Source organism: Gobius niger, assembly GCF_951799975.1.
Source record: "Gobius niger genome assembly, chromosome: 22".
In the NCBI taxonomy this organism is placed as follows: domain Eukaryota; kingdom Metazoa; phylum Chordata; class Actinopteri; order Gobiiformes; family Gobiidae; genus Gobius; species Gobius niger.
Window position 1 is genome coordinate 13032431 of NC_136873.1, and position 13825 is coordinate 13046255.

At 39.7% G+C, this 13825-nt stretch overlaps 1 protein-coding gene across 1 annotated transcript in view; it reads left to right on the forward strand.

The window, feature by feature from the left end:
- The window catches only part of LOC306981320 (LIM domain and actin-binding protein 1-like), a 54923-nt gene that overhangs the window by 11018 nt on the left and 30080 nt on the right, over window positions 1-13825 (forward strand). Inside the window, exon 4 of the mRNA XM_079580897.1 lies at window positions 7478-7744. Within this exon, the coding sequence (XP_079437023.1) occupies window positions 7478-7744 (267 nt within the window). The remainder of the gene's footprint in view (window positions 1-7477; window positions 7745-13825) is intronic.

Consider the following 13825-nt stretch of genomic DNA (forward strand, 5'->3'; position numbering starts at 1 on the left):
CGTTTGAAGTGCTGATGTCCCGCTTTCAGATGACGACAGTTTTATCTACAAATCTCCCAAAGGAAAATCTGCAGACCAACTATAGACTCTTTTAGGCTGTTGCTAAACCCGGAAAGTCCCACAACCATTTCAGAATTGCACAGGCACTTAGTGAAAGGAAAAACTGGAGCACACGGAGGAAATTAGCACATGTAAACAAAGGTCACATGACTCTCACCACTACTCCTCGAACTACTCCTGGTATTAGGAGGAGAGGTACAAATGAACTCGTCTAAGCTAAGAACATATCTCAGTATGGAAAAACGGCGGCCTGTTCCTTTAACTACAAAAGGGTATTGTCCCCCCCATTTTGAACATGTTTTCCCAAAATGTTCCATATTTTTTCCCGAAGTTTCCCCCAATTTTTCTAATATTTTCCCACTCTTTTAATTTTTTTTCCTGCTTGTGTCTGTGTTTAATTTTTTTTTCTATTGAATTGTTATGACCAACAGCATCGAAACTTGAATATAACGATTTTCTTTTTCTTGTATTACTTCCATAGCAGTAGTACCTAAACTGATACCAAACTAGTACTGTTTAACCTCTTACCACCCGCCTAAACCAAATGCATTATGTCCTCTTTGGCTGCTATATAGGCCTGTGTAACGCCTCATTTGAAAGCTGAGACCCACAAAACTGATCTTTTTCCTCGCGTTGTTGCTGTGTTGAGTCACCTTTTGTATGTTTTTTCTTTTTGTCGAATTTGTGTCGAATTTGTGTCGAATTTGTGTCGAATTTGTGTCGAATTTGTGTCGAATTTGTGTCGAATTTGTGTCGAATTTGTGTCACATTTGTGTCACATTTGTGTCACATTTTTGTTGAATTTGTGTCACATTTTTGTTGAATTTGTGTCACATTTTTGTCACATTTTTGTCACATTTTTGTCACATTTTTGTCACATTTTTGTCACATTTTTGTAGATTTTTTGTCAATTTTTTGTCAATTTTTTGTCGAATTTTTGGCGAATTTGTGTCGAATTTGTGTCGAATTTGTGTCGAATTTGTGTCGAATTTGTGTCGAATTTGTGTCGAATTTGTGTCGAATTTGTGTCGAATTTGTGTCGAATTTGTGTCGAATTTGTGTCGAATTTGTGTCACATTTGTGTCACATTTTTGTTGAATTTGTGTCACATTTTTGTCACATTTTTGTCACATTTTTGTCGATTTTTTGTGAATTTTTTGTGAATTTTTTTGTTGAATTTTTGTTGAATTTTTGTCACATTTTTTGTCACAGTTTTTGTCAATTTTTTGTCAATTTTTTGTTGAATTTTTGTCACATTTTTGTTGCTATTTTGTTGCTATTGCCCAAGTAGCTTTTTGATCAGGGAAAAGCCAAACTGGAGAAAACGGGATCCGTTCAGGTGGGAGTTAAGAGGTTAACGGCCCCCAGCCCTACCCCTTATAAAGCGCCCCCTGCTGTCCGCACTCTAACATCAGGATTACAGAGAGACCTGCAGATCAGCCTGAGCAAAACCCAACTCAGACTTTCTAGAATGTCATGAACGAGGGAGAGAAAGTTGGCGACAGAAACCATGTCTCAGCTCTTTGTCCTCTCTCTCTCTCTCTCTCTCTCAGCTTCGATCGCCCTGACGCTCGCCCCCTGCACCCCTCTCTCTCTCTCTCTCTCTCTCTCTCATTTCCTGGACTTGTTTTCTCTCTCTCTCTCTCTCTGTCAGCCTCTGTTTCTGATTTCCAGGCCTCTCCACGCCCCTCTCTCTCCCCCCACCTCTCCTCTCTCTTATTGGGGGGTGGGCTGTCCCTCCCTCCTCCTCTGCTCACATCTGGGACGGGGCACATTCTCTCCCGTTCGGACTCCTCGCAGGAAGCCGGCTCACGGTAAAAAAAAAACCTCTCGCAGCTTTATCTAAAACCCTGAAACTCTCTGCCTTCTCTGTCGAAACCGCAGAGTGTTTCCTGTTCTCACCTTTTTCGACGGCCGCTTCCTCTTCCTCGCCGCCCCGGCTTTGCGCTTTTGCAGACCGTAAGTTTGGCGTTTGTTTTAAAACATTGATGAGTTTTGCGTTGGGTTGTTGGGTTTGCCTCCCGGAGCCTGAGTGAGTCATCATGGGGGATGTGGGAGAGGCAGTTTGAGTAAAAGTCCCAAATACTTTTCTTCTACTGCCAGGGTTTGATGCTAACGTTTTAATTTTGATTTGATCACTGGGTTTCTGCTGTGCATTGAGTCATTCAAGGTATTGTGAGAAAATGAAAGCCTTAAATGAGATTACAAAGCTTTAAATTGGAATAAAACTACCAGTCAGACGTTTGGAAACACTTACTTTGTTTAAATTTCAAGAGTATTTACTGTATTTATGAATGAACACATTGAAAGTGCATGTGACAGGTTTTAACACTTTTGTAATTCATCATTTTATTCATCAAATTATTTTTATTTGACGTTTTAAGCTGCTGACAGGAAGTGACATAGACGGAGGTGACTTCCCACAGCAGTTTGACTCATTTCCCATGTGTTTAAGTGCGACGTCACGACTTCCGCTTCCGGGTGCTAGCATACCGGCTAATATGCGAGACAAAAACATAAAAAAAACTCTTAAAAACAATCTTCAATATTTCTGAAACTCAACAGAGAGTTACTGAACCTACTTATTCCTCAGAATCATTAGCCAAAAATGCCGCACCTGCTGCTAAAAAAGTAATATTTACTAAAGTCGCTGCTTCTGGGGTTAGCGTAGCGTTAGCATTTATCTCCGCTAACCCGGAAGTAGTGATTTTAGGTAAATATTACTTTTATAGCAGTAGGTTCAGCATTTTTTGCTAATGATTCTGAGAAATATTTACTAAAGTCACTACTTCTGGGGTTAGCGTAGCGTTAGCATTTATCTCCGCTAACCCGGAAGTAGTGATTTTAGGTAAATATTACTTTTATAGCAGTAGGTTCAGCATTTTTGGCTAATGATTCTGAGAAATACTAAAGTCACTACTTCTGGGGGTAGCGTAGCGTTAGCATTTATCTCCGCTAACCCGGAAGTAGTGATTTTAGGTAAATATTACTTTTGTAGCAGTAGGTTCAGCATTTTTGGCTAATGATTCTGAGAAATATTTACTAAAGTCACTACTTCTGGGGTTAGCGTAGCGTTAGCATTTATCTCCGTTAACCCGGAAGTAGTGATTTTAGGTAAATATTACTTTTATAGCAGTAGGTTCAGCATTTTTGGCTAATGATTCTGAGAAATATTTACTAAAGTCACTACTTCTGGGGTTAGCGTAGCGTTAGCATTTATCTCCGCTAACCCGGAAGTAGTGATTTTAGGTAAATATTACTTTTATAGCAGTAGGTTCAGCATGTTTGGCTCATGATTCTGAGAAATAAGTAGGTTCAGTAACTCTCTCTTGAGTTTCAGAAATATTGCTTGTGGTTTTAAAGAGTTTTTTTTGTAGTTTCTCGCACATCTGTGAACCCGGAAGTGGAGCTGTGACGTCACCACTTAAAGAGGGGGTATTCTGCTTTTTTTAGTCCCATAGCTCCAGTCTATATCACACTACAATGATGACGAAACCTGCTGTTGGTCTGTAAATGCAGTAAATTGGAATAACTGCCTTGTATAAAATGTCTCTCTCAAAATGGCTGTAGTGAATGTCTTGAAATAGGCCTCTGTCTCTTTAAGAACCTCTGAGCCTTTAGACACGCCCCCTCCACACGCTGTCTGTGGCATTAGTGGGGAGGGGGTTCTGCTGAGGAGCAGTGGTTGGTTACTCGGCTGGTGACGAAAGCTCGGAGGCGTCTCCAGGAGGTGGGGGCGTTCCTAGGAGGACTCAGGCAAAGCTATCCCTAAAATGGCCGCCATCAGAGTTTTGACAGATTACTCAAAAATACGTGAATGTGCCAAGGCAACACTTCAGGCATGTTTTTAATGAGGGAGTGACATAATAACATGATGGAAAGCTTGAAAAAGTCGATTTTGCATAATAGGACATGGTCGGCACGGCAACAATTTAAAATAGTTTGCCTCCATCTGTGTCACTTCCTGTCAGTGTCCCATAAAATAAAATGTTCATGTTCAAATGTGCAAAGAAATTGAACATGCACCGATTCTTCCGTTTGTGGCATTAAGCCCTTAACTCCCACCTGAACCGAGCACATTTTCTCCAGTTTGGCTTTACCCCAATCCAAAAGCTTCTGGAAAAAAGGTTTGAAAATAGCAACAAAACTGAGACGAAAACAAGGATGAAAATGTGAAAAAAGTGAGAAAAAACTGACAAGAAAATGACAAAAAATGTACAAAAAAATGACAGAAATTGATAAAAAATTGACAAAAAAGTGAGAAAAAATTGACGAAAAAATGACAGAAATTGATAAAAAATTGACAAAAAAGTGAGAAAAAATGGACGAAAAAATGACAAAAAATGTACAAAAAAATGACAGAAATTGATAAAAAATTGACAAAGTGAGAAAAAATGGACGAAAAAGTGACAAAAAATGGACCAAAAAAAAATCGAAAAATTTGACGAAGTGACAAAAAAAATTCGTCACGAAAATTTGACAAAAATTAGACTGCCCAACAAAAAGTTGATGTGAGGAAAAAGATCAGTTTAGTTTTGTAGATCTTAGCTTTCAAATGAGGTGCTACACTGGCTTACAGGATTTGGGTCTGTGATGATTGTGAATAATCGTGAAATGTCAGAACGTTTCCTCTCAATAACCGTGACTCAGAAGTTTAGAACTGGGACTTCCTGAGGTTTGAAGTTTGTGTTTTTTAAAACCTAGATTCAGGTCATTTGAAACACAGGAGCATCGACGTTAGAGACGGAAACAGGAAGTTCACAATCTCATTCAGAACATGTTGATGGAGCTCTTCAGGGTTTGAGTCTGGAGGACCTTCAGATTATTGCAGTCTTTGTTTTTTTCATTCCGTCTGTTCAGATTGTGATCCGACAGCAGCTCTTTTATATAAACAAAGACAAAGTGTTTCGTTTTATTAGATCTCAGTATCATTAACCTCTTCTCAACTGGAAAGCTTGGCCAGTCATTTGAAAACTAAAACCTGAAAAAGTGACTGACTTTTTCACTGTGTTGTTGCCGCGTTTTTATAACATTTTTTTTTTTTTTTTGTGTCATGTTTTGATGCTTTTTCACCACTTTTTTGGACACTCTTTCATTGTGTTTTCATCAGTTTTTCTTTGCATTTTTGTCACTTTTTGGTGGCTTTTTTGTCATCTTTTCCCATGTTTTTCATCGCTCTTTTGTGACTTTTTTATCACTCTTTAGTCGTATTTTTATCCCTTTTTTAATTGTGCTATTGTTGTTTTCCCGGCATGTTTATGTTGCTCTTTTTGTTGCGTTTTCACCCTCGTTTTCTTCGCTATGTTGACACTTTTTTTTGACTAAGCTTTTAGATTCGGGTAAAGCCGAACTGGGGAAAATGTGCTCGGTTCAGGTGGGGGTTAAGAGGTTAAACTGAACAGACTAAAGTGAGAGTAAAGAGAGAAACTTTGGTTCTTTTGATTCTCTTTAATCGGCACAAATGTACAACAAAGTATTTACCATTTCTTTCAGTTGTAAATCTACTCTCGATTTCATGTGTTACTTCCTCGTATGTAAAATAAATATGAGGAAGTAACACATTATGTACTTTTAAAGGTCTGTGTTTATGAACCTTATTGATAATCAGTGTTGGGGAGAAAACTTTTGAAGTATCCGGTTACAGAATACTACTGAATACTCGCCTTATATGTTTTTAGTAATACAGCCAATGATATATTTACTCTAATGAAATGAACTTTTATTTTATAGCTAAAATGACATAAAAAGCAATATTATAAATGCTGGAATAAAGTAGTTTAAAGTTGTGGATAAATGTACATGTATTGGTAACACTTTACATTACGGGCCGATAAGTCCTTGGTACTTACAGTGGAAATTCTAGATACTTATGGTGGTACTTACAGTGGAAATTCTAGATACTTACTTACAGTGGTGCTAATGGTGGTACTTCCAGTCTAAATTCTAGTAGTAATAGTGTTACTTCTAGGTACTTATGGTGGTACTTACAGTGGAAATTCTAGGTACTTATGGTGGTACTTACAGTGGTAATTCTAGGTACTTATGGTGGTACTTACAGTGGTAATTCTAGATACTTATGGTGGTACTTACAGTGGTAATTCTAGATACTTATGGTGGTACTTACAGTGATAATTCTAGATACTTATGGTGGTACTTACAGTGGTAAATACCAGTAATAATAGTGGTTCTTCTAGGTACTTGTTGTGGTACTTACAGTGGTGCTAATGGTGGTACTTACAGTGGAAATTCTAGTAATAATAGTGGTCCTTCTGGGTACTTATTGTGGTACTTACAGTGGTAAATACCAGTAATAACAGTGGTAATTCTAGTAATAATAGTGTTACTTCTAGGTACTTATTGTGGTAATTACAGTGGTGCTAATGGGGTACTTGCAGTGGAAATTCTAGTAATAATAGTGTTACTTCTAGGTACTTATTGTGGTACTTAAAGGATACTATAGTGAGAATTACATGGCATGTACTTCTAGAAACAGTGGTAACTCTTAGTAATGAAGGTTGTACTTCTTGTTTTCCCTAATGCTGTTTTATGTTTTATAGTCACACAATCCTACAAATTACTTACTACCTATGAATTGCTGCTGTAGTATCCTTGAATTACCAGTAAGTACCATACTGGTATGGGGCACTAGCGGCGATATGGAGGCACTACAGCAATGGCGGCCCCCAGTGTCGTGGGCATGAAGCAGAGCAGCCAGCCGCCCTGAGGCAGACTGACCATTGACCACGTGGCTATAATATGCTGTTTATATCCTGATCTCTTATGTCAGTGCCCTCTGCTGGACACGTGTGGTATTCTCTCCTTTTGTTAAGTTAAGCTGCCCCCTAGTGGCTGGAGTGAGCAAACTGGTTATTTCTTTAAAAATCCATAACTCCGCACAGGAATAGGCTGGAGACTTACTTTTTTTTTTGACCTGCTCAGTAATTCATGCTCCTCAAAGGGCCACATAAATCATCTTGCAGTCGGCTTTTCCCCCCGCGGGCCTTGACCTTGACACATGTGGTGTAAGCAATGAGAAGAACAATGTTTCCATTTGGTCATTTGGTAAAATGGTGCAATTAAACCATTTTCCCATTAGAGTAAATGGGCAGTTCTGGTCATCGCTACGGCAACGCCATGAAACACATGACAAGGGTTTCATTGACTTTGGAATATTCTGCAAAATTCCTTTTTTATTTTTTTATATACATGTTTTATGTCACTATTATCACACTTTTTTTTAACCTTTTTTTTAAATGTTGGAGCAAGTTTTTCTGATTTCTTTTTTATTAAAGTATTCATATATGTATAGTTTTGATACACTCCACATAATGACATAGTGAAGCGGGACTGTACAGGCTGTGGAAGCTGTGTCGTCATGGTAACCCCTGTGACCCCTGTGTGACCTCTGTGACCTCAGGTGGAGAAGCCGCTGACGCTGAGCACCGGGAATCTGAGCGCTCTGAAGAAGCGCTGGGAGGAGCAGCAGAGCGACCCGCCTCCCGCCACGCCCGGTCAGCCAGGCCACGCCCCCCGCCCGGAGCCGGCCGCCCTCAGCCAGTCCGCGGGGCCCAAGGCGGAGCCGCCCCGGGTCCAGATCGAGGAGGCGCCCGGAGACATGGAGGGCGTCCCGGAGGCCGAGAGGCCCAGCGTGCCCCTGACCAGCCTCAAGAAGATGTTCGAGCAGGTCAGGCACCAACGCACGCCTTAAATCTGGGGTTTGGGGAAAGACGGAGGCCTGTGTGCGTTTTTATTTTGTTTTTAGGGCAAGATGTAGGGGGATAAGGAAAAAAAAAATCTATGGATGGGTATTGTTAGGGGTTTTATTATTCCTTATACTCCATATTGATCCGGTGCTTTAAAACAAACGCCTGAATGTAAAGTAAATCCTTCATTTGCTTAAAGAATTGTTGAATGAAGGACAAAGTTTTTTTTTTAATCACAGGCTCTTGGTCAGATTTGGCCTCAGCTGAGCCTAAAGGAAAGTTTGTCTCTCAATGAACCAGAGCCACAGACTGTTTTCTCCACGTTGTCACGCTCGGCTTGTGTCCAGTCAAGACGGGATCGCGCTGAGCCCTTTTAAGGCCACTTATTATACGGCTCTTCACAACGTAAGTAGAAGCTCCGTTGATTTGAATGGGATTTACCAGCGTTCTACCGGTCATTATTTTCTGATAAAGGACCTCTGAGAAAAATAATGACCGCTGCCCATGGCAACGGAGTTCGTGCTTTCATATCACTCCGCGCGTACGTAGTAGCGGACACTATCTCTGTCCCCGTCACTGAGAGAGAAGTCGGGGAATCGCTCGTGAAGTTAGCGTGAGTCTGACTTTCAATTTACCCAAAGATTCACCACCATTCCTCCAACTGCGCCTTCAACTAAGTAGCTAGGCTAGCTGCTAGCCTTGCTACTTCTAGCCTAGCAAAACGTTGCAGAGCAACGCGCAAACTTTTGGGAACTATTTGTCGCGGAAGTCATTAAATAAACCTTTCGACCTTCATAAAAGTGTACGAAGTTAATGTTGTGTGTGTTCAGTTGGCAAATGGCCGTATAATAAGCGGGATAATGTATAGAACGCTGGTCATTATCGGGAAAATAAGCACCTTCAGGGCGAAACAAGACCCCTCCGCTTCGCGTCGGGGTCCGGTTCGCCCTGTCGGTGCTTATTTTCCCGATAATGACCAGCGTTCTATACATTATCCCTTACTTAGTTTTGTGGAAAAAGAGACTCCGCACTTTAAAGGAACAGGCCACCGTTTTTACATACTGAGATATGTTCTTACCTTAGCTTTGACGAGTTCTTTAGGACCTGTCTGATCTTCCCCCGTGCCTTCAGTCACGTAAACACAGCGCAGACGGCGTTAGCATTTAGCCTCTCCCTCTCTCCTCTATGGCTCCAAAACAGGTCAAGATAGAAGCTACCAAGCTCTTCCACATTTTCCCTATTTAAATATGGTTACGTGAAGTGTTCCACTACAAAGTATAATTACACAAAATTAAACAATGTGGATTTTCTAAGCGGATAAAAGGGGGAACTATATTGTAAGGCGTAATAATACCAGGAGTAGTTTGGCATCCGTGCAGCAATCTTTACTGCGCAGTAATCTTCACTATTATTTTTGTCTTTAAGAGACTAGATCGGGGTAGGCAACATCAGGCCCCCCAACAAGATGATTTTGAGAAACATTATGACACAAATCAGGAAGTACTTTAACATTTTTCGGGTTAAATGGGGGAGATACTGTCAATGCACCCAATTAGGTCAACTCTGGCATTTGTACAAAGTGCACTGGAAAGATAATCATTTTAAGGAAGAAATTGAATTAAGCGATTCAATCTAAAGTTTCAGTAGATTTGGTCTGGTCTTAGATCAGATAAAACATCTTTTCGCCAATGGAACAAGTCATTATTCTCTTAACTCAGATCATATTAGGGCTGTGCAATGAATCGAAATTCAATAACGATTTCGATTACAACAGTAAACGATTACAAAATTAGCATAATCGCTAAAAATCTATTATAATTTTTTTTTTTTTTTCAAATGTTTTTTTTTTTCAATTTTTTTTTTTTTCAATTTTTCAATTTTGGGATTTTTGTCACTTTTTTTCTGGATTTTTGTCTTTTTTTCTGCTGGATTTTTGTCTTTTTTTCTGCTGGATTTTTGTCTTTTTTTCTGCTGGATTTTTGTCTTTTTTTGCTGGATTTTTGTCACTTTTTGGATGGATTTTTTTAAAGGCAACAAATAATCGTTTGAATAATCGTGATTTCAATTATGACAAAAATAATCGTGATTATTATTTTTTCAATAATCGAGCAGCCCTAGATCATATTGTATAATTTCAAGTGAAAAACAAATCTTTTTAAAAGTAAAAGTTCATTTGTCTGATTTCAAAGTGGGTTTTATGCTCGTTCCATTGGCATTTGTATCTTTATCTTTGATTAGTCTAAACCGACTCAAATTCAACATAAAGAACCTTTTATTCAAGCAATTTAAAGTCATTTATCACATTTAAGATGGTTATTTTCCCAGCGTAATTCTTTTCTTTGGCCTAAAATTGGTGGTTTCGGCCCTTTTTACAATGAAAACAATTGGCCCTCCGTTAAGAGAACTTGCCTACCCCTGGACTAGATGCAAGTTGGCCATTTTATACTCACTACTGCCTCCTCAGGTCATACGTGTAACTGCAGCTTCTATGTTAAAGCAGTACTAAGTAACTTATTTACCTTAATAACTCCTTTCCGTAGTCCCTGTGGGGGTAATACAAGTGTTTATGGGATGATTGGAGGGTCTTTCATCTTCCCCTGGTGTCTCTGGACAGAAAACCGTGTTTGCAACTTGACTGCCACCGGTACGGAGCCACCAATACACACTAATGGAATCACGAAGAAGAAGCTAACATGCTAACGGGCAAAGCTAACTACGGGCTAACGTCACTTTAAACAGTATTTACAGCCAGGTTTGAGTGAAAAAAAATATTTCCGTTGTATAATTGGATGCACAGTGACCCTCTTTCCCTTCGCCTTTTCTGTCAGCGTAGTATTTACTCTACAAGACAATTAATAAGTAAAAAAATCGTAACTTGCTACGACACCTGCAGTTGCGCTTATGGCCTCTAGGGGGAAGAGTTACTTAGTACTGCTTTAAGCTCGTGCATGACGGCACTTCAGACCCGAAGTAACAACTTTCTGAGTGACGGTGCAGGATTTTAGAGGCGGGTCTGAGCTCATTCTACACAGTCAGACATGGAGGAACATGTAGGGGAGGAAAATACATAATTTTAACATGTTTAAACTCCGTATAGTCACTTTAAACAGCTTATTATAAATGTTGGAAGAGGGGTGTGTGTGAAGAAGGCAAACATGCAGGATTTGTCCACTTTAAGGCTTGTTTATAATGTGCATTGTCAATCCAATTTGTGTTTTAAAATCAAGATTGTAAGACTCTTTGTGTTTTCGGGCGTTGCGTTTGTCAGTTCTGCTCAGAGTCCGGGGGCCCCGCGGCGCCGTCACGCTGCTGCTCATGCGCTCGCTCTCCCTCAGCTGACTCCGGCCTGACGTCCTGTCTCCGCGCTCCGGGGGGGGGGGTCACGGGGGGGTCGAGGCTTGTTTAATGTAAAGTCTCCATAGGGGAAGTGTGACCGGGCAACAATGTCGGCGCTGTGTCCGTAAAAGCTCATTAATTCGATCTGGTGTCTCATCTTAAAGAGCCCATGTTACTGCCTTTTTTTTTTTTACACTTTTACACAAGTTTAATGTTGTTCCCTCATCAAACGCATTCCTGGAGCGGAGTTTTAGTCACAGAAAATGGTTCATACCCTTTCCATAACTTTGGTTTATTGGCAAGTGGAGAAGAGAGGAGAAGATCTGCTCCTGTTCTGGCCTGAGCGCAGCAGTGATGGAGGTTATGGATCTCACATAATGAAACTCTGCTCTCCTCACTCTGCCCGAGGGCCCGGTCTCTGGTCACGGTCCGGCCCGGGATACTTTCGTTGAACGGTGTGATGACTCTTATCGGTACTTGGGCACGATATTTGACTCTCAGCTAAAGTTTGAGTCAAATACAGAAGCAATTATTTAAAAAAAAGGTCAACAGAGAATCTATCTTTTGAGGAAGCTCCGTTCTTTTAATGCTTGTGACACAATTTTAAGCAACTTTTACAATTTCTTTCATTTGTTGGTTCAATGGATTGAAGACCGGTCTGCACAACATTGTCCATTGTCCAGCTGAAGGACTTAAAGGGATATTTCAGGATTTTTGACATAGGGCCTCATTTACCAGTTATCCAGAGTGTTGCTGATTTCTGGAGATATTTTTGTTTGTAGTTCATGCAGTTCTTATATTTGAAGAGTTTCGTAGCGCTAGGCTGGTGCAAGGCTAGTGCATTTCTATGGTATCAGCTAGCCTGCATTAAAAACAGTGTGACCCGCTCCACAGAGCACCTGAGGCAAATCACTTATAACACCAGACTAACCATATAAATGAATGATCGCATTTTGAGGGACTATTTTCTAGCAGATCACTCCGCCGCCGCGTAGCTTATACAACCACGAAGCTGCTCAAATATAAGTTATTTTAAATGCAAAATGGTTAAAATTACTCTATGGACACAGACATGTATATGGTTAGTCTGGTGTTATAAGTGATTTGCCTCAGGTGCTCTGTGGAGCGGGTCAGACTGTTTTTAATGCAGGCTAGCTGATACCCTAGAAATGCACTAGCATAGCGCCACGAAACTCTTCAAATATAAGAACTGCATGAATTACAACAACAAAAAACTCATCAGGGTCTCATTTCCTAGTTATCCAATGTCAAAAATCCTGAAATATCCCTTTAAGTTCAGTCTGGAAGAAGCGAGTTACTGATGAGGCCAAACATATCATGAGCCGACCAGAGCACATTCTGTCCTGTGAAATTCTGTTGACGGCCTCTGGGCGGCGCTATAATGAGCCAGGAGCAACAAAGCATCATTATCTGTTGTCTTTCATACCTTCAGCTAGGGCTGCTCGATTATTGAAAAAATAATAATCACGATTATTTTTGTCATAATTGAAATCACGATTATTCAAACGATTATTTGTTGCCTTTAAAAAAATCCATCAAAAAATGATAAAAAATCCATCAAAAAAGTGACAAAAATCCATCAAAAAAGTGACAAAAATCCATCAAAAAAGTGACAAAAATCCATCAAAAAAGTGACAAAAATCCATCAAAAAAGTGACAAAAATCCAGCAAAAAAGTGACAAAAATCCAGCAAAAAAGTGACAAAAATCCAGCAAAAAAGTGACAAAAATCCAGCAAAAAAGTGACAAAAATCCATCAAAAAAGTGACAAAAATCCATCAAAACATTACAAAAATCCATTAAAAAAGTGACAAAAATCCATCAAAAAAGTGACAAAAATTAAAAATTAGAAAAAATGTGGAAAAAAATAAAATAAAGTTTAAAAAAATAATAATATATATATATAATCGATTTTTTGCGATTATGCTAATTTTCTTTATCGTTTACTGTTGTAATCGAAATCGTAATCGAATTTCGATTAATTGCACAGCCCTACCTTCAGCCATAAAGCTGCTAAACAAGGATGAATCTCATTTTAATCATTAATGTGTCGTCTTCCATCAATTATGGCTCCAAGTCTTTGTTTTCTTGCTATTTTATTTATTATGTGTTAGATCTTTTCTTCTTTGTGTTCATGAGATGGACGAATGTTTGGCCGGAGGAGAAACAAAGTCTTCTGAATCTGAATCTGTGTGAATGGTTGAAAGTCCTGCTGGACAAAAGGGTATTATGGTTTAATTATGTCATGTCAAACTTTTAGAGAGACTTTTAAATCCATGGAAAACCGAGTGCTTTTAGTGATACATTTACTCTCAATGCATTTATAGTTATTCAAGTTTAAACAAAGCATGAAAACCTTTGGGTCTGGTCAGTCATGTGACCGAAACCCATGAGTCCAACCTTTCAACTCTTCGTCGCTTTGTTTCCAGTGCGTTGTTGTCTCTCGATCGATTATCAAAGGCGTCGGACGACTTTCGCGCCGCGTCCGACTCTTTCTGATCGATTATGGAAATCTGTGGCTGGACATGGAGAGACGTGGCCTTTGTGGAAATAACGAGAGTCAGAAGATTCACACGAGACAAATCGGGAAGATGATTTATTGTGGTTTGAAGTGCGTTGGACCGTTCCACATTTGATGTAATTATATATTTATGCTTTCTTCTTGGAAATACGGGAACAGGCCATGATGTGCACGTGCATGTGTGT